At 50.7% G+C, this 19,362-nt stretch overlaps 1 protein-coding gene across 1 annotated transcript; it reads left to right on the forward strand.

Annotated features, from left to right (window-relative positions):
- Positions 1–753: 753 nt before the first annotated feature.
- LOC113883364 (mucin-12-like) lies at positions 754–19,138 on the forward strand. Its single transcript, XM_027527045.1, has 11 exons — positions 754–10,168; positions 10,575–10,676; positions 11,135–11,262; positions 11,592–11,656; positions 14,453–14,604; positions 14,965–15,036; positions 15,141–15,303; positions 16,033–16,194; positions 16,816–16,895; positions 18,485–18,573; positions 18,761–19,138. The coding sequence occupies exons 1-11, from the start codon at positions 754–756 to the stop codon at positions 18,800–18,802; spliced, it is 10,470 nt and encodes a 3,489-aa protein (XP_027382846.1). The 3' UTR covers positions 18,803–19,138.
- Positions 19,139–19,362: the final 224 nt, after the last annotated feature.

The raw sequence follows: 19,362 nt of genomic DNA on the forward strand, positions 1-19,362 counted from the left end.
ATATGTGTGTGTATATATATGTACAAACATGCAGATTTGTCAAAATCCACAGGCACAGCCATAACTAACAATTCAAGTCATAAATCACAATCAACTCTCAGAACATTAGCTAGTGATATTAATATCTTGCTCTATAAAAATTTCTATATTTAACAGAAGATACCAAATTTCAAGATTACCATTGGTAAATTGTCCAAATCTACAGATGCCCTAACACTTCCTAAACCCTTGGAAAGGAAAGCCATGCTTCAGTGTAACAGACTGACCAGCTATGTCCCGGGCATCCTGGGACAGACTGCCACTAAATGCAATAACAAAATCATAGACCATAGTAACGTCATCTCTGAGTTTTCCCAACTCACGCTTAAGATGTAGTTTTCTCTACAAGTATCTTAACCAAAAATGCCCCATCAAGTCCTGGTGACACCTACATATCTAGGGTGATGGACCATCAGCCATATTTACTAGAAGGCAATTCGTTTTTCCTAAAACAATCTAAGAATTTTCAAGTCTCAGTTCCATCTGCCTCCTTAAATACCACTGATAATATAAAAGCTTCAGTATATTCTGGTCCTGGTGAATCAAGCACCGCTCAAGACTCTAGACAAACAGCAACAACATTTAATAAAGACACTCTCTACACACATTTCATATTTGTTCAAAATAATAATTCTTTGAAACTGCATACATCAAAGATGAAAGAACTGCATCCCTTTCAAGTCCTGACAAACTACAACTTCTTTTATTTCAGGGATGACAACAACAGATTACACAAAAAATTCTGCTAACACCACAGTCTCTGAAAACTCCGTCACCCCTTCTGGTCCATTTGAATCTTCAGTCTCTTCTGCAAGTTCCATCACCGCCATACTGGGGAGTACCAGCACCACTTCTGGTTTGTCTGAATCCAAACTCTCCTCTGTGGGATCGCACACCACAGTCCTTGGGACCTTTACCAGCACACCTGGTCAGTCTGAATCCACAGTGTCTTCTGAGGGTGCCAAAACAACAGCCCAACTGAGCTCCGCCACATTTGCTCAATCTGAAACCACCAACTCTTTTGCTAGTTCCCATATCACATCTGGTCAGTCTGAATCCACAATCTCATCTGATGATTCACTCACCACAGTCTTTGAGAGTTCACCCATTACTTCTGGTCAGTCTGAACCCACAGTCTCTTCTGAGGCTTCCCCCACCACAGTCCCTGGGAGCTCCACCACCACATCAGCTCCATCAGAATCCATTGTGTCATCTGAGGGTTTCCAAACCACAGTCCTACTGAGCTCCACCACCCCATTTAATCAGTCTGAAACCACAGTCTCTTTTGAGAGTTCCCACACCACATCTGGACAGTCTGAATCCACAGTCTCTTCTGAGGTTTTCCTCACCACAGTACTTGGTAGTTCCCCAACTACTTCTGGTTGGTCTGAATCCATAGTCTCTTCTGTGGGTATCCCCACCACATCTAGTGAGTCAGAATCCACAGTCTCTTCTGAGGATTCACATAGCACAGTTCCTGGGAGTATACTCACCACATCTGGTCAATCTGAATCCACAGTCTTTTCTGAGGGATCTTCCACCACAGTCCCTGGTAGCTACTCAGGTCCACCTAAATCCACAGTGTCTTCTGAGAGTTCCCACACCATATCTGCTCAGTCTGAATCCACAATCTCTTCTGAGTCTTCCCCCACTACAGTCCCTGGAAGTTTTATCACCACATCTGGTCAGTCTGAATCCACAGTCTCTACCGAGGGATCCCCCACTGCAGACCCTTGGAGCTCCACCACCACATCAGATCTGTCAGAATCCACAGTGTCTTCTGAGGGTTCCCAAACCACAGTCCTACTGAGCTCCACCACCACATTTAATGAGTTTGAATCCACAGTGTCTACTGAGAGTTCCCATACCACATCAGGTCAGTCTGAATACACAGTCTCTTCTGAGGCATCACCCACTACAGTCCCTGGGAGTTTTGTGTCCACATCTGGTCAGTCTGAATCCACAGTCTCTACTGAGGGATCCCCCACTGCAGGCCCTGGGAGCTCTACCACCACATCAGTTCTGTCAGAATCCACAGTGTCTTCTAAGAGTTCCCACACCACATCTGGTCAGTCTGAATATACAGACCCTTCAGAGGCTTCTCCCACCACAGACCCTGGAAGTTTTATCACCACATCTGGTCAGTCTGAACCAACAGTCTCTTTCGAGGCTTCTCCCACCACAGTCCCTGGAAGCTCCATCACCACATCAGTTATGTCAGAATCTACAGTGTCTTCTGAGGGTTTCCACACCACAGTCCTACTGGGCTCCACCACCACATTTGATCAGACTGAATCCACAGTCTCTTCTGAGGGATCCTCCACTGCAGTCCTTGGGAGCTCAACCACCACATCAGTTCTGTCAGAATCCACAGTGTCTTCTGAGAGTTCCCACACCACATATGGTCAGTCTGAATCCACAGTCTCCTCTGACGGTTTCCAAACAACAGTACTACTGAGCTCCACCACCACATTTGATCAGTTTGAACCCACAGTCTCTTATGAGAGTTTCCACACCACATCTGGTCAGTCTGAATCCACAGTCTCTACTGAGGCTTCTCCCACCACAGTCCCTGGGAGTTTTATCACCACATCTGGTCAGTCTGAACCCACAGTCTCCTCTGAGACTTCTCCCACCAGAGTCCCTGGAAGCTCCATCACCACATCAGGTCTCTCGGAATCCACAGTGTCTTCTGAGGCTTCCCAAACCACAGTCCTACTCAGCTCCACAACCACATTTGATCAGTCTGAATCCACAGTCTCTTCTGAGAGTTCTACCACCAGAATCCCTGGGAGCTCCACCACCACATTAGTCCTGTCAGAATCCACAGTGTCTTCTGAGAGTTTCCACACCACATCTGGTCAGTCTGAATCCACAGCCTCTTCTGAGGTTTCTCCCACCACAGTCCCTGGGAGTTTTATCACCACATCTGGTCAATCTGAACCCACAGTCTCTTCTGAGACTTCTCCCACCACAGTCCCTGGAAGCTCCATCACCACATCAGGTCTCTTGGAATCCACAGTGTCTTCTGAGGCTTCCCAAACCACAGTCCTACTCAGCTCCACCACCACATTTGATCAGTCTGAATCCACAGTCTCTTCTGAGAGTTCCCACACCACATCTGGTCAGTCTGAATCCACAGCCTCTTCTGAGGTTTCTCCCACCACAGTCCCTGGGAGTTTTATCACCACATCTGGTCAATCTGAACCCACAGTCTCTTCTGAGACTTCTCCCACCACAGTCCCTGGAAGCTCCATCACCACATCAGGTCTCTTGGAATCCACAGTGTCTTCTGAGGCTTCCCAAACCACAGTCCTACTGAGCTCCACAACCACATTTGATCAGTCTGAATCCACAGTCTCTTCTGAGAGTTCCTACACCACATCTGGTCAGTCTGATTCCACAGCCTCTTCGGAGGTTTCTCCCACCACAGTCCCTGGGAGCTCCACCACCACATTAGTCCTGTCAGAATCCACAGTGTCTTCTGAGAGTTTCCACACCACATCTGGTCAGTCTGAATCCACAGCCTCTTCTGAGAGTTCCTACACCACATCTGGTCAGTCTGATTCCACAGCCTCTTCGGAGGTTTCTCCCACCACAGTCCCTGGGAGTTTTGTCACCACATCTGGTCAATCTGAACCCACAGTCTCTTCTGAGACTTCTCCCACCACAGTCCCTGGGAGCTCCATCACCACATCAGGTCTCTCGGAATCCACAGTGTCTTCTGAGGGTTCCCAAACCACAGTCCTACTGAGCTCCACAACCACATCTGGTCAGTCTGAATCCACAGTCTCTTCTGAGGGATCTCCCACCACAGTCATTGGGAGCTTTATCACCACATCTGATCAGTCTGAATCCACAGTTTCTTCTGATAGTTCTACCACCACAATCCCTGGGAGCTTCACCACATCAGTCCTTTCAGAATCCACAGTGTCTTCTGAGAGCTCCCAAACCACATCTGGTCAGTCTGAATCCACAGCCTCTTCTGAGGTTTCTCCCACCACAGTCCCTGGGAGTTTTATCACCACAACTGGTCAATCTGAACCCACAGTCTCTTCTGAGACTTCTCCCACCACAGTCCCTGGAAGCTCCATCACCACATCAGGTCTCTTGGAATCCACAGTGTCTTCTGAGGCTTCCCAAACCACAGTCCTACTGAGCTCCACAACCACATCTGGTCAGTCTGAATCCACAGTCTCTTCTGAGAGTTCCTACACCACATCTGGTCAGTCTGATTCCACAGCCTCTTCGGAGGTTTCTCCCACCACAGTCCCTGGGAGCTCCACCACCACATTAGTCCTGTCAGAATCCACAGTGTCTTCTGAGAGTTTCCACACCACATCTGGTCAGTCTGAATCCACAGCCTCTTCTGAGAGTTCCTACACCACATCTGGTCAGTCTGATTCCACAGCCTCTTCGGAGGTTTCTCCCACCACAGTCCCTGGGAGTTTTGTCACCACATCTGGTCAATCTGAACCCACAGTCTCTTCTGAGACTTCTCCCACCACAGTCCCTGGGAGCTCCATCACCACATCAGGTCTCTCGGAATCCACAGTGTCTTCTGAGGGTTCCCAAACCACAGTCCTACTCAGCTCCACAACCACATCTGGTCAGTCTGAATCCACAGTCTCTTCTGAGAGTTCCTACACCACATCTGGTCAGTCTGATTCCACAGTCTCTTCTGAGGGATCTCCCACCACAGTCATTGGGAGCTTTATCACCACATCTGATCAGTCTGAATCCACAGTTTCTTCTGATAGTTCTACCACCACAATCCCTGGGAGCTTCACCACATCAGTCCTTTCAGAATCCACAGTGTCTTCTGAGAGCTCCCAAACCACATCTGGTCAGTCTGAATCCACAGCCTCTTCTGAGGTTTCTCCCACCACAGTCCCTGGGAGTTTTATCACCACAACTGGTCAATCTGAACCAACAGTCTCTTCTGAGACTTCTCCCACCACAGTCCCTGGAAGCTCCATCACCACATCAGGTCTCTTGGAATCCACAGTGTCTTCTGAGGCTTCCCAAACCACAGTCCTACTGAGCTCCACAACCACATCTGGTCAGTCTGAATCCACAGTCTCTTCTGAGAGTTCCTACACCACATCTGGTCAGTCTGATTCCACAGTTTCTTCTGAGAGTTCTACCACCACAATCCCTGGGAGCTCCACCACCACATTAGTCCTGTCAGAATCCACAGTGTCTTCTGAGAGTTTCCACACCACATCTGGTCAGTCTGAATCCACAGCCTCTTCTGAGGTTTCTCCCACCACAGTCCCTGGGAGTTTTATCACCACATCTGGTCAATCTGAACCCACAGTCTCTTCTGAGACTTCTCCCACCACAGTCCCTGGAAGCTCCATCACCACATCAGGTCTCTTGGAATCCACAGTGTCTTCTGAGGCTTCCCAAACCACAGTCCTACTGAGCTCCACAACCACATCTGGTCAGTCTGAATCCACAGTCTCTTCTGAGAGTTCCTACACCACATCTGGTCAGTCTGATTCCACAGTCTCTTCTGAGGGATCTCCCACCACAGTCATTGGGAGCTTTATCACCACATCTGATCAGTCTGAATCCACAGTTTCTTCTGATAGTTCTACCACCACAATCCCTGGGAGCTTCACCACTACATCAGTCCTTTCAGAATCCACAGTGTCTTCTGAGAGCTCCCAAACCACATCTGGTCAGTCTGAACCCACAGTCTCTTCTGAGAGTTCCCACACCACATCTGGTCAGTCTGAATCCACAGCCTCTTCTGAGGTTTCTCCCACCGCAGTCCCTGGGAGTTTTATCACCACATCTGGTCAATCTGAACCCACAGTCTCTTCTGAGACTTCTCCCACCACAGTCCCTGGAAGCTCCATCACCACATCAGGTCTCTTGGAATCCACAGTGTCTTCTGAGGCTTCCCAAACCACAGTCCTACTGAGCTCCACAACCACATCTGGTCAGTCTGAATCCACAGTCTCTTCTGAGAGTTCCTACACCACATCTGGTCAGTCTGATTCCACAGTTTCTTCTGAGAGTTCTACCACCACAATCCCTGGGAGCTCCACCACCACATTAGTCCTGTCAGAATCCACAGTGTCTTCTGAGAGTTTCCACACCACATCTGGTCAGTCTGAATCCACAGCCTCTTCTGAGAGTTCCTACACCACATCTGGTCAGTCTGATTCCACAGCCTCTTCTGAGGTTTCTCCCACCACGGTCCCTGGGAGTTTTATCACCACATCTGGTCAATCTGAACCCACAGTCTCTTCTGAGACTTCTTCCACCACAGTCCCTGGAAGCTCCATCACCACATCAGGTCTCTTGGAATCCACAGTGTCTTCTGAGGCTTCCCAAACCACAGTCCTACTGAGCTCCACAACCACATCTGGTCAGTCTGAATCCACAGTCTCTTCTGAGAGTTCCTACACCACATCTGGTCAGTCTGATTCCACAGTCTCTTCTGAGGGATCTCCCACCACAGTCATTGGGAGCTTTATCACCACATCTGATCAGTCTGAATCCACAGTTTCTTCTGATAGTTCTACCACCACAATCCCTGGGAGCTTCACCACTACACCAGTCCTTTCAGAATCCACAGTGTCTTCTGAGAGCTCCCAAACCACATCTGGTCAGTCTGAACCCACAGTCTCTTCTGAGAGTTCCCACACCACATCTGGTCAGTCTGAATCCACAGCCTCTTCTGAGGTTTCTCCCACCGCAGTCCCTGGGAGTTTTATCACTACATCTGGTCAATCTGAACCCACAGTCTCTTCTGAGACTTCTCCCACCACAGTCCCTGGAAACTCCATCACCACATCAGGTCTCTCGGAATCCACAGTGTCTTCTGAGGCTTCCCAAACCACAGTCCTACTCAGCTCCACCACCACATTTGTTCAGTCTGAATCCACAGTCTCTTCTGAGAGTTCCCACACCACATCTGGTAAGTCTGAATCCACAGCCTCTTCTGAGGTTTCTCCCACCACAGTCCCTGGGAGTTTTATCACCACAACTGGTCAATCTGAACCCACAGTCTCTTCTGAGACTTCTCCCACCACAGTCCCTGGAAGCTCCATCACCACATCAGGTCTCTTGGAATCCACAGTGTCTTCTGAGGCTTCCCAAACCACAGTCCTACTGAGCTCCACAACCACATCTGGTCAGTCTGAATCCACAGTCTCTTCTGAGAGTTCCTACACCACATCTGGTCAGTCTGATTCCACAGTTTCTTCTGAGAGTTCTACCACCACAATCCCTGGGAGCTCCACCACCACATTAGTCCTGTCAGAATCCACAGTGTCTTCTGAGAGTTTCCACACCACATCTGGTCAGTCTGAATCCACAGCCTCTTCTGAGGTTTCTCCCACCACAGTCCCTGGGAGTTTTATCACCACATCTGGTCAATCTGAACCCACAGTCTCTTCTGAGACTTCTCCCACCACAGTCCCTGGAAGCTTCATCACCACATCAGGTCTCTCGGAATCCACAGTGTCTTCTGAGGGTTCCCAAACCACAGTCCTACTCAGCTCCACCACCACATTTGATCAGTCTGAATCCACAGTCTCTTCTGAGAGTTCCCACACCACATCTGGTCAGTCTGAATCCACAGCCTCTTCTGAGGTTTCTCCCACCGCAGTCCCTGGGAGTTTTATCACCACATCTGGTCAATCTGAACCCACAGTCTCTTCTGAAACTTCTCCCACCACAGTCCCTGGAAACTTCATCACCACATCAGGTCTCTCGGCATCCACAGTGTCTTCTGAGGGTTCCCAAACCACAGTCCTACTCAGCTCCACAACCACATTTGATCAGTCTGAATCCACAGTCTCTTCTGAGAGTTCCTACACCACATCTGGTCAGTCTGATTCCACAGTCTCTTCTGAGGGATCTCCCACCACAGTCATTGGGAGCTTTATCACCACATCTGATCAGTCTGAATCCACAGTTTCTTCTGATAGTTCTACCACCACAATCCCTGGGAGCTTCACCACTACATCAGTCCTTTCAGAATCCACAGTGTCTTCTGAGAGTTCCCAAACCACATCTGGTCAGTCTGAATCCACAGTCTCTTCTGAGACTTCTCCCACCTCGGTTCCTGTAAGTTCCATCACCACATCAGGTCTCTCAGAATCCACAGTGTCTTCTGAGGCTTCCCAAAGCACAGTCCTTCTCAGCTCCACAACCACACTTGATCAGTCTGTATCCACAGTCTCTTCCGAGAGTTCCTACACCACATCTGGTCAGTCTGATTCCACAGTTTCTTCTGAGAGTTCTACCACCACAATCCCTGGGAGCTCCACCACCACATCAGTCCTGTCAGAATCCACAGTGTCTTCTGAGAGTTTCCACACCACATCTGGTCAGTCTCAACCCACAGTCTCTTCTGAGACTTCTCCCACCACAGTCCCTGGAAGCTCCATCACCACATCAGGTCTCTCGGAATCCACAGTGTCTTCTGAGGCTTCCCAAACCACAGTCCTACTCAGCTCCACCACCACATTTGATCAGTCTGAACCCACATTCTCTTCTGAGAGCTCCCACACCACATCTGGTCAGTCTGAATCCACAGTCTCTTCTAAGGGATCAACCACCACAGTCGCTGGGAGTTTTATCACCACATCTGGTCTGTCTGAATCCATGGTTTCTTCTGAGAGTTCCCCCACCACAACTCTTGGTAGCTCCAGTACCACATCAATTCTGTCAGCATCCACCATCTTTTCTGATAGTTCCCACACCATATCTGGTCAGTCTGGATCCACAGTCTCTTCTGAGACTTCTCCCACCACAGTCCCTGGAAGCTCCACCACCACATCAGGTCTGTCAGAATCCACAATGTCTTCTGAGGGTTTCTACACCACATCTGGTCAGTCTGAATCCTCAGTGTCTTCTGCAGGTTCCCACACCATGGTACCTGGGAGCTCTCCCACTACTGGTCTGTCTGAATCCACAGTGTCTTCTGATGGTTCCCATACCACAATTCCCTTGTCCTCCCCAACCACTTCTGGTCTGTCTGAATTCACCATGTCTTCTGAGGGTTCCCTCACCACACGCCCTGGGAGTTTTGCCACTACTTCTGGGTGGTCTGCATCTAGTGTTTCTTCTGAGAGTTCCCACACAGGAGTTGCTGAGAGCTCTACAGCCCCATCTAGCACTGGAGAGACATTTTCCAGCTCGTCTGGTTCAGTACAGTCTACCACTTTTGTCACTCAGAAATCCACAGATCACAACACCATATCTGATTTTTCTCAAGTCACGGACTTACCTACATCGACAATTTCTCAAGAGGATGGAAGTCCTGTGTCCACTTCAAGTCCAGCTGAATCCATTACCTCCTCCACTGGTGATGAAGAAAGGACCACGTATCCTACTCCTGAAGCCACTGTGTCCACAATAGTCTCAGCACCATCAACAGATACAGTCTCCTCTTACACCTCAACATTTTATATACCTTCAAACTCTGAGGGACTTTCTACCACTACCTCCAGGACTGGACTCAGTACAACAACAATTACTGAAATGTCCTCTGTCCTTTCAACCATTTCCAAATCTTCTATGTCAACTTCCTATCCCAGCCACAGTAGTAGCCTAGCTTCCTCTTCTATTCCCACCCTGCTGTCTACCACCCCCTCTGTCTCCACACAGACAATCACAGGCCTCACAGAGGAACTCACTCTTGCTACTTCCACCCCTGATTCATCAAAACCTACAGGCACCTTGAACAGCACTGTTACTGTAGGGAATGAAATTTCTGCTTCGACATCAAGGCCTGGAGAATCCTTAACCACTTCCGTTGGTGATGGACACATGACCACATCTTCTTCTCTGGGATCCACTCTCTACACCAGCTCCTCAGACGGGTCCATGCCATCATTCTCTACCCATTCTTTGCACAGTACAAACAGTGCAAGTCCTTCCCCGTCAAGCCCCAGTGAGATCTCCACCCACACTGTGGTCTCACAACATACCACCACAACTGCCAAAGAGTCGACTTCTGGCTTTTCTTCTCCTGTGTCCTCCACTTCACCTGGCTCCACTGGTACTCCAGTCCCTGGATTCAGTACCACTTCAACCCTGCATCCCCCATTCACTAGGACACAGACAACTGTGAGGACAACCCACTCTTCAACTATGACACCATGTAAGTCTACTTGTATGTCACTCTAAGGGCTCTTCCTGCTCATCGCCCTTATCAGCTAATCAGTTTTGTCCTCCTTGTGATCTTGTTCCACACTTCCAGCACCATCTTGTTGCCAGTATACATCATCCAAGTGGATGGTGTGCCTGTCTTTTGAGTTGTAGGACTCTTGATTTCTTTGAGTGTCCTCTTTCATCTCTTGCTTCCTTCCATTCTGTTGTTCCTTCTCCTTTCCCCACTATCTCCTGGGGATTGAAATGGTGGCAGAGGGCTCTCAGTTACAGCATGATTATCTAGTCCCATTTCCATCTTTCAGTGCAATGTCTGAATGATGGGACTTGGAACGAGAGTTGATGTTTTGTGTCTTGGGCTTCCATGGTAACCTCTGGAATGTTCTACCTCTTTGCAGGGCAGTGCTACAATGGGGGCATTTGGAACGGAAAAGAATGTATCTGTGCCCAAGGCTACCTTGGTTACCAGTGTAAATCCCTCAAGGAATACTTCTCCATAGGTAAAGACCTTTTTTGAGACTTGTAGATCATTTCCACATCCCTTAACCATTCAAAATAGGAGGGCAACACTGGAAGATTCATTTGCTACCATTGCCTAATTGTGCAGGTAGAGAAGAAAATGTGACTTTCACCCAGGCCAAAATGCAGGTAGAGCATGGATTTCCTGCATCCCACTTCTGAGCCCTTTTCACTAGTTAACTTGCCTCTCTCATCTGAATGATCATCTGGTGCCCTCCAGTCAGGTCTCACTGAATCAAGATTCTGACTAGTAGCTCCTCCTGGTATTCAGAGATAAGGGGCAAATGTTTCAGCTACTCCTACCTGCCTTTTGAGTTTCTGTCTGCCTCCCTACACACTTTCTCCTCTCCCATAAAGCCAACAAATGAAGAATTAGCTATTCCTGGAAGGCATAACTATGAGGTTGCTGTCTCATGCATAATATGCCCTGTTTCCATAGAGACTCCCCAGAAAATCAACGCCACTGTAGACCTGAAAGTGAAAGTGACTAACAGGAATTTCACAGATGACCTAAAGGACAACTCCTCTGCTGCATACAAGAACTTCGTTCAAGTATTCAAGAGTCGGGTAAGAGGAGAGGAAGCCTAGATTCCCTGATGTGAATCCTGGAAGAGGGGACATCCCTATGCACCCCCTTCCTTCTTTCCTATGGGCAGATGGCATCACCGACTCAATGGACATGGGTTTGGGTGGACTCTAGGAGTTGGTGATGGACAGGGAGGCCTGGTGTGCTGCAGTTCATGGGGTCGCAAAGAGTCAGACGCGACTGAGTTGACTGAACTGAATACAGGGACTCCTTGGGGAAAGGAGGTTCTGAGGGACTTCCCCCAGCACAGAGAACAGGGACTGCTGCACATTCCAGGCTTCTAAGAACTCAGCTGTCTTGTTTCTTTCAGATGGATGAAGTTTACAGGGGCAACAACTTTCCCCAATACAGAGGCGTGAATGTCAAAAGACTGCTGTGAGTATGGGGGTGGGAAGGTTTATAGACTGTGGGAAGCTCTTCTCTCTTGTCTGCTCTCCTGCCTCCTCCTATCATAAATGGTTAGAGTATCAGTACCTGGCTGGGTCAAAAAAAGCAACACCTGAGGGCTCTGAGACCATGCATTCATTCATTCAGCATTCATCCATTTATCAAGTTAATATTGGAAGTCTACCCTGTGCTAGGTGCTGGGAACATTGGGTTCTGCTCTTCATGGTGCTTAGAAGGGCAGAGCACAGGTAGCTAGCTAGAGTTATGGTAGCTAGAGTTATGGTAGTTATGATAACTCAGTTACTGAGGTTAGACTTATAAGAGACACACGAGGTACAGAGGGAGAGGTCTTGAATGCAGGGTCAGTGAGACTGAGGGAAATCTTCCTGGAGGAAGATACAGCTAAGCTGAGGCTTGAAGGATGAGGAATGGGCCGACTAGAGGCAAGGGAGTGGGAGAGTGTTACAAGAGGAAATCCATGATGTGCCTACAGGTAAGAGAAAGGAGCTCAGATTCTAAGAACACAAAGCACATTTGGCTTCTTAAAGACAAAGGGGCTGTGGTGGGAGAGGAGGTTGGAAAAGTGACACATGCTCATTTACATGTGAAGCATCATCTGCCCATGTGGCAGAGTAAATGCTTTGCACTGCAGACCATGAGATCTGTTTGCAGGGTTGAGAATGGATGGACAGAGGAGGGAGACAATAGTAGCCTAGGCCTGAGAGGTGTTAATGAAGAAGGAAAGTAGTCCAGTGTTAAGGGTCTTTAAGAGGCAGGACCAGCAGATCACTGGATTTTGATGGGTGTTTGAAGAAAAGGAGGAATGACACCAGATTTCTGGGCTTCTGGGAGTGTGGGTTGCCCTTGGCTGAGATGAGGAGCATAAGAAGGAGCAGGACAATAGAAGAAGATGATGAGTTTGACGTGGGCCTTGTTAAGCCTCAAGTGTCTGGGGCCCAGCCATGTCAAGTGATGGAGCAGCTGGTGGTCAAATGTATGATAGTAAGGGTCTATAGCAGAGACATCAGCATTGATGTCCCCAGACAGGCATCACTGGAAGCTCGGGGAGTAGACCAGATGGCTGGGGCAATTGTCACAGCATGGAAGTGAAGCTGTCCTTGGACAGAAGCATGGGAAGCATCCATATTTAACGGATGGGCAGGAGAAGCAGAGCTCCCAGAGGAGGATGGGAAGAAGCAGACAGAAGGGTGAGGAGGGAGCCTGGGGCATGTCAGTTACCAACATATCAAGAACCCGTGGTGTTCCATAACCCAGCATTCTCCACCCACACCCAGCCTCAGAGCCATGGTCTCTGTCTCCATTCTGACCCAGGATTTTATTGGGTTAGGTCCTCCTGGGTCCTGCTTCCGACTTCTTTGCCACAAGGACTGTGGGCAGTGATGGACCTTGTCTCAGGAGCTCTCTGCTCAGAGCATTGCCGACCATCTAACAAGAAGCTTCTGGGTTGGAATCCAACATTTCTAAAGTGCCCTCATGTTTCTTCATATCTAAAAGTTTACTTATTTGGTTTTCAAAATGCAATCCATTAGCTTCTGTCTTAAATGTTTACATTTAAAATATGTTCATTGTGGTGAAATACCCATAACATAAAATCTGTCATTAGCCACTGAATTCACCATGTTAAGTATATGGTTTAGCAGCATTAAGTAAATTCACATTGTTGTACAACCACCACTGTCCATCTCTAGAACTTCTTAATTTTTTTTTTGGCTGCACTGGGTCTTCATTGCTGTGGGGGACTCTCTCTAGTTGAGGCAAGCAGGGTCTGCTGTCTCATCGTGACACATGTGCTTCTCATCACATGACTTCTCCTGTTGCTGAGCATGAACTCTAGCACAAGCGAACTTAAGTAGTCTCAGGCTTAATTGCCCCACAGCATGTGGAATCTTCCCAGGCCAGGGACTGAACCTGTGTCCCTGGCACAGGCAGGTGGACTCTTAACCATTGGACCACCAGGGAAGTCCTCCAGAACTTTTTCATCTTCCCAAACTGAAACTCTGTATCCATTAAACAGTAACTCCCAATTCCACCTCATCCCACCTTTGACAATCGCCATGCTGCCTTCTGCCTCTATTCTGAATTTGATTACTTCAGGGATATCATATTACTACTCATAAATACTCACCCAGTATTCATCCTTTTTGGACTGGCCTATTTCACTTAGCATAATGTCCTCAAGGTTCATGCATGTTGCAGCATGTCTCAGAATTTCCTTTCTTTTAGAGACTGAATAATATTCCATTGTATGTAATATACCATTGCATTTTGTTAATTCAGTCATCTGCTGATGGGCGCTTAGATTGATTGGTTCCACTGTTTAGTTATGAATAAGATGGCTATGGACATGGGCGTACAAATATTTCCTCCTGCCCCTGCTCTCAGTTCTTTGAGGTGGATACCCAGAGGTGGAATTGCTGGATCACATGATCATTCTATATTTCATTTTTTGAGGAACCATCATACTGTTTTCCACAGTAGCTATACCAGTTTGCTTTCCCACTGATGCACAAGGGTTCCATTCCTCCACATCTTTGCCCAACAGCCTCCATTTTCAGAAATGAATTTCACCCATTGGCATATATTGTAATCCCAGGCTTATATTGTAGCCTCCCTCTAGGTTGTTAACTGCTGGAGGGAAGAGTCTATATTCTGTCCCACCCCTGGGTCACATGACTATTTGTTTCTCATCACCCTTCTTGCTTCTTGGGCCCCACTTGCTGGGAGGGCGGGCAACAAGGGTTGACTGATGACTCTCGGTTCCAGTCGGGGCAGCATCATGGTGGAACACGAAGTCATCATGGAGGCCAACTATACTTCGGGGTACCTGGAGCTGTTTGAAAACCTCACTAAGATTGTAAGGGCCAAGATTATGAATGAGACCGGACAGCTACACGGGAATTCTAAAGACTGCAAAAGTAAGCCCCCCGAAAACCCCTTGATGTTGGTGGTGAAAGGATGGGTGGGGCCCCTTAGGGAGGTCTCAGGCCCACGCCCACGTCCTGCATCTCTCATCTCTTCTGGAACTCCAGAGACCTCCCTCGAGGAATCCAGATGTCAAGCCTGGGTACCTTCCCCATATTCTGCGCTGCTCCCAGCAGCCCCTCTCAGTCCTGGGCTGAGGTGGTCAGCAGCCCCAGTGACCCCCTCAGAGCCAGCCCACAGCCTCAGCTGCATCTACTAGTCTTGGTCACAGCAAGGAGGAAAGGGGAGGCTGACTGCTTCCAGCGGGCGGGGGGAGGCACATCTGTTTTTCTCTTTCTCACCACTCTGGGCAGGCCTCTCACTCCTGTGCTACGATGAGACGGCCACCTCTGTGGACCCCGTGAAGGTCGACTTTGACCCGCAAGGTGAGCAGCTCCATGGAGAGTGGACGGTGAACCTGCAGGATAGGGGGGCCTAGGGACGGGTTCATCTGGCTGACACTTCCTGCTGGCCCCCCACCTGCCCCCAGAGCAATGCACTAAGAAAGCTGCGAAGGAATTCGCCCAGTTCTACTACGTGGATGAGCTGGATGGTAAGCTGGCCTGTGTGACCAAGTGCACCCCAGGGACGAAGTCGGAAATGGACTGTCACCACGGCAGGTGCCAGCTGCAGCAAAGCGGCCCCCGTTGTCTGTAAGTGCTTGTTCCCTCTAGGCCAGCATCTGCCCTCTCTGGTAGTAGGGTCCCACTCTCCCCGAAGGTCATCCAAGAGTGCAGGGTGAGGGTGGACAGAGCTCACAAGGCACCTCCAGCCCAGCCTCTACATCCCTCTTTCCTCTTCCCAGGTCTCCCACCTCCCACTCCCATATACCATGGGAGCGGGAGGTACAGATTACATACACAGGCCTCATAGAACCAAGCAGTCCCCTTTCTGAAAAAGTTCCAGTTATCAATTGCAAATCTGTATCTATGGACCTCTCTCTTCATCTATCATTCATGTCCCTAACAACATCCCAGCCACCATGCCACCATGCCATTATCACCTCCTTGCTGGGGTGCTACGTCTTAAACTAAAGTACAAAATATAAAACATGGTGACAGGCCATCCAAGTGCCAGCTGCTTAACGATTACTGTGCTTAGCGATTACATGCTTAGCAATTACGTGGGTGAACATTACGTGCGTGGGATGAGGTGCCCGGCCCTCTCAGATTCTGCTCTGTGGATCTGCGGTCCCTGCACCCACTCACCACCCGTTAGACTTGGGGAGTCAGGGAGGGTGCCCAGCAGCTGCCCTTAGTGGGTGAGATGGTTTCCTGTGCTTTGACATTGATCTTTTTTTTCAGGGGCAGGGGGCAGGGGGTGCAGAAATTGGGTGGGTGAGGGAAGCTGGTGGACTGGCCTGAGCTTGTGTGTGTCCCCAGATGCCTGAACTCAGACACACATTGGTACTCGGGGGAGACCTGTGAATCCAGCACCAGCAAGAGCATGGTATATGGGATTGTGGGGGCCGTGGTGGCACTCCTGGTGGTCTTGGTGGTGGTTCTGATCGTCTTACTCAGCCGATCCCAGAGAAAACGGCACAGGTAAGCTTCCAAGGCTGGGCCTGGGGGAGAGGTGACCATAGTCAGAATATCCTGAGGCCCTGCTGAGGCCCAACAGGGGTGGGTGAGGCCCTGCCCCACACCCTCGAGTCCCTCCTAGTTCCTGCTGGTCCCTCCCAGCTCTGTGTCTAGCAGAGGGCAGCCTGCGATCTGATAAGACATATCCGCTTGGCAGAGAAATGGAAACAGAGACTTATGTACTGAAACTGGATTGTGTAATGAAATTACCTGGTGCTTATCACCTTGGCTGCCACAGAGCAGCACTGTCACACTAGGACGCTGGGAATGATCGCTCTCTTCCCAGCTGTAAGAGACTGAGTAACGTTCTGTACAGAGCCCGGCCAGCAGGCAAAGGAAACTGCCCTGACTCTAGTCCGATGCCCCCAGCTCACAGATAAGGTCACTGAGGGGTTGGGGTGGGGGGCAGGCGATGGGGACATCTCCAGGATGTCTATTCGGTTTCTACCCCTGCCACTGGGGGCAGGCCCCTCCCTCCCTGACTCAGGGCTTGGCCAGAGCAGATTCTTCTGGAGGCCGAGGTCAGAGGTCTCTGAGCCCTTCCCCCACCTCTCCGTCATCAGCTGCTCATGTCATTTCTGTCAGGAGGCAAGAGTACGACGCGTCTCGAGAGTGGCAAGATGCAGGCTACCCTGGCAGTTTTGAGAACACAAGCATCTGGGAAGGTAGATCTTATCAGGGGCCAAGGCGGGGCAGGCTGGTGGGGGTGGGGGCGGCGTGGAGAAGTACCAGTCAGACTCCCAGTGGCTGTGGGTGACACGCACACACATCCTGCCAGCCAGTCCTGCGTCTGCTGTAATAGCCAGACAGTCTGCAGCCTCCTGACCCCGAGTCCCCATGGGCAGCCCTGCTGACCCTCCAGCCTTTACTTGGCTTCTCCCCATCAAGTTCCCTGCACTCCAGTCTGTGGCCCACCGCTTTGCAGACTGTGCTGCTTCTGGTCGTCTGAATCTCTGCACATCCCCATCCCACTGTTTCCAAGATCCAGTTCACACGCGGTCCTTCCACGGAGCTTCCCGCGGGTTCAGCCCACTCTGGCTGCCAGAGCTGCTCATAACGACTGAGAGCCTGATCCTTCCCCAGAGCCCAGCCCCAGCGTGTCTCACACACAGTGGGATGACGGGCCATGGCCAAGTGAGGCTGTGTCCCAGGATGGGAAGGGAGAGGGGTTTTCCAGGCAAGGGTCTCTGCTGAAGAAAGGGCGTGGAGGTGGAGAAGAAGTGGCCTGTAGGGAACCAAGGGCGGGTTAGTGGGGCGGGAGAGTGACAGAGCTAGGTCAGGACTGGTCAGTGGCCCATGGTGGGGGGACCCATTGGAGGAGCTTGAAGGGAGGGGGACCAGACGTGCATTTTGGGTGGCTCATTCAGGAGGATTTGAGGGGGACACACGAAAGTGGGGAGTTCAGGGAGCGAACAGCACACTAATGCAGGCCAGGGATGATGAGGCTGAGTGGGGGGACGGTGGGGACCAGGAGGTGTGGACAGCAGTCAGCATAGTTCAGATGCCAGTGAGCTAGCTGGGCAGGGCCTGTCGTTTGCAGGCTCTGGGAGGGGATGACGGAGACGGGGGGCAGTGGGCAGTTAAGTGCAGAGGGAAGATACCCCAGATCAGGCCAGTCTGAAGTCTGCAGAGAGGCCTGTGGCCTACGGGCAGTGCTGGGGAGTCAGCTTAGCTCAGCCCACATTGTTGGGGAGAGCAGGCGAGGAGGGCAGACGGTGGGGGAGGATCTTGAGGGAGGGAGCAAAGGAATGATCAGGAAGATGCCAGGTGGACCTGAAACCCGGTTCTGAAGGTTGAGGAGCGAGTTTCTTTGCATGATGGAGACAGGGGGTGCTGGACTCATGCCAACTCACACAAGAAGATTCCAGGCACAGTTGCTTCTGTCTGTTGTCGCTACCGTTGCTATGAGGAAGTGTGCCCGTTGACCCCAGGCAGTCTCGCCCTCCTACCCACCCTAAACCAAGTGACTCCTTGGGGACCCACTCACCAGGCCTCGACTTTTGCCCGTGGCGCATGTCGGAAGGCAGCTCCCATCCCCTCCTGTCCCTGAGTCATCCCGGGCCACCTCCCCAGCCCCTCTTCCGCATCCCTGATAAGCTGGGCTGGGGGGAGGATGGATGGGCAGTGGGAAAGGAGTTTAGCGCAGCTGTGGGGCCAACTCCCCAAGCCCATCCTTTTTACTGCAAACAATCCATCCTGTGTGTCTCTTCTGCTTCCCCCAGGCTCACTCTCACCCCAGTACCTCTCTTTACAGGTCAGGATCTGAAGGGGGACACGTTTGGCCTTGAAAACATCTACAGAAACTTCCAGCCCTCCTTGAGGAGCGTGGACCCCACTACAGAGGTGACTCAGGAACCCCCAACTCCCCGCACCCTTCCCCCACAGCTAGGGGCTTCTCTCCTCTGTCCACTGCCTGGGGCTGCCTGGGGAGGGTGGGCCTCCCTCCGGCCCAGAGGCAGCTCACTACCCCTGGACACGGCCATCACTGGGGCCCCCATTGGTCTCACCTCCTCTCTCCCACCCTCCCCAGCTCCACATTCAGAGGCCCACAGTGGTGACAACTGCTCAGTGATGGGGACAGGGACTGCCACCCCTCACTCAGATCTGGGTGATGAGGCTGCGGCCAACAGAGCCCTCCACGGCCCCAGGCTGCCAAGAGGAACCTGAAGTCCGAAGTTGTCAGGCCCGAGGATGACCCTCTCAGAAAGAGCGGGCTTGCCCTGTCCTCACTGCTGGGAACCAAGGCCCTCTGCTCCCTTGCCCTCCAGCCAGGAGCCCAGAAGCATCTTGTTTACTCTACTTATGTTTACTCTACTTGTGTTTACTCCACTTGTGTTTACTCCAATTGTTTACTCCACTTGTGACACCTATGCAGGAATTTCCTGCCAATAAAGGACAAGTCTTATAGAGCTGAGCATGGCCAGAGCAGTCTCTTCCCCTCCCCTGCAGGGAGGCCTGCGAGTCTGGGAAGGTCCTTCTTGGAAGAGCACTGCAGGGTTGGACACCACATCTGGGCCCCTTCCTGTGCCCACGTGTGGAGCCCGGGGCCCCTCGTCTGCTCCAAGCCCGGGCTGGATCAGGCCCACCTCTGCCAGAGGGTTCTGCGGCAGCTGAGCTTGGGGTCACATCCGG

Source organism: Bos indicus x Bos taurus, chromosome 25 (assembly GCF_003369695.1).
Source record: "Bos indicus x Bos taurus breed Angus x Brahman F1 hybrid chromosome 25, Bos_hybrid_MaternalHap_v2.0, whole genome shotgun sequence".
Lineage (NCBI taxonomy): Eukaryota > Metazoa > Chordata > Mammalia > Artiodactyla > Bovidae > Bos > Bos indicus x Bos taurus.

Coding starts and splice junctions, on each gene's coding strand:
- LOC113883364 (XM_027527045.1), top strand. CDS start 754: ATGACAACAACAGATTACACAAAAAATTCTGCTAACACCACAGTCTCT. Junction 11,263..11,591: donor TTCAAGTATTCAAGAGTCGG/GTAAGAGGAGAG, acceptor TGTTTCTTTCAG/ATGGATGAAGTTTACAGGGG. Junction 11,657..14,452: donor GTGAATGTCAAAAGACTGCT/GTGAGTATGGGG, acceptor TCTCGGTTCCAG/TCGGGGCAGCATCATGGTGG.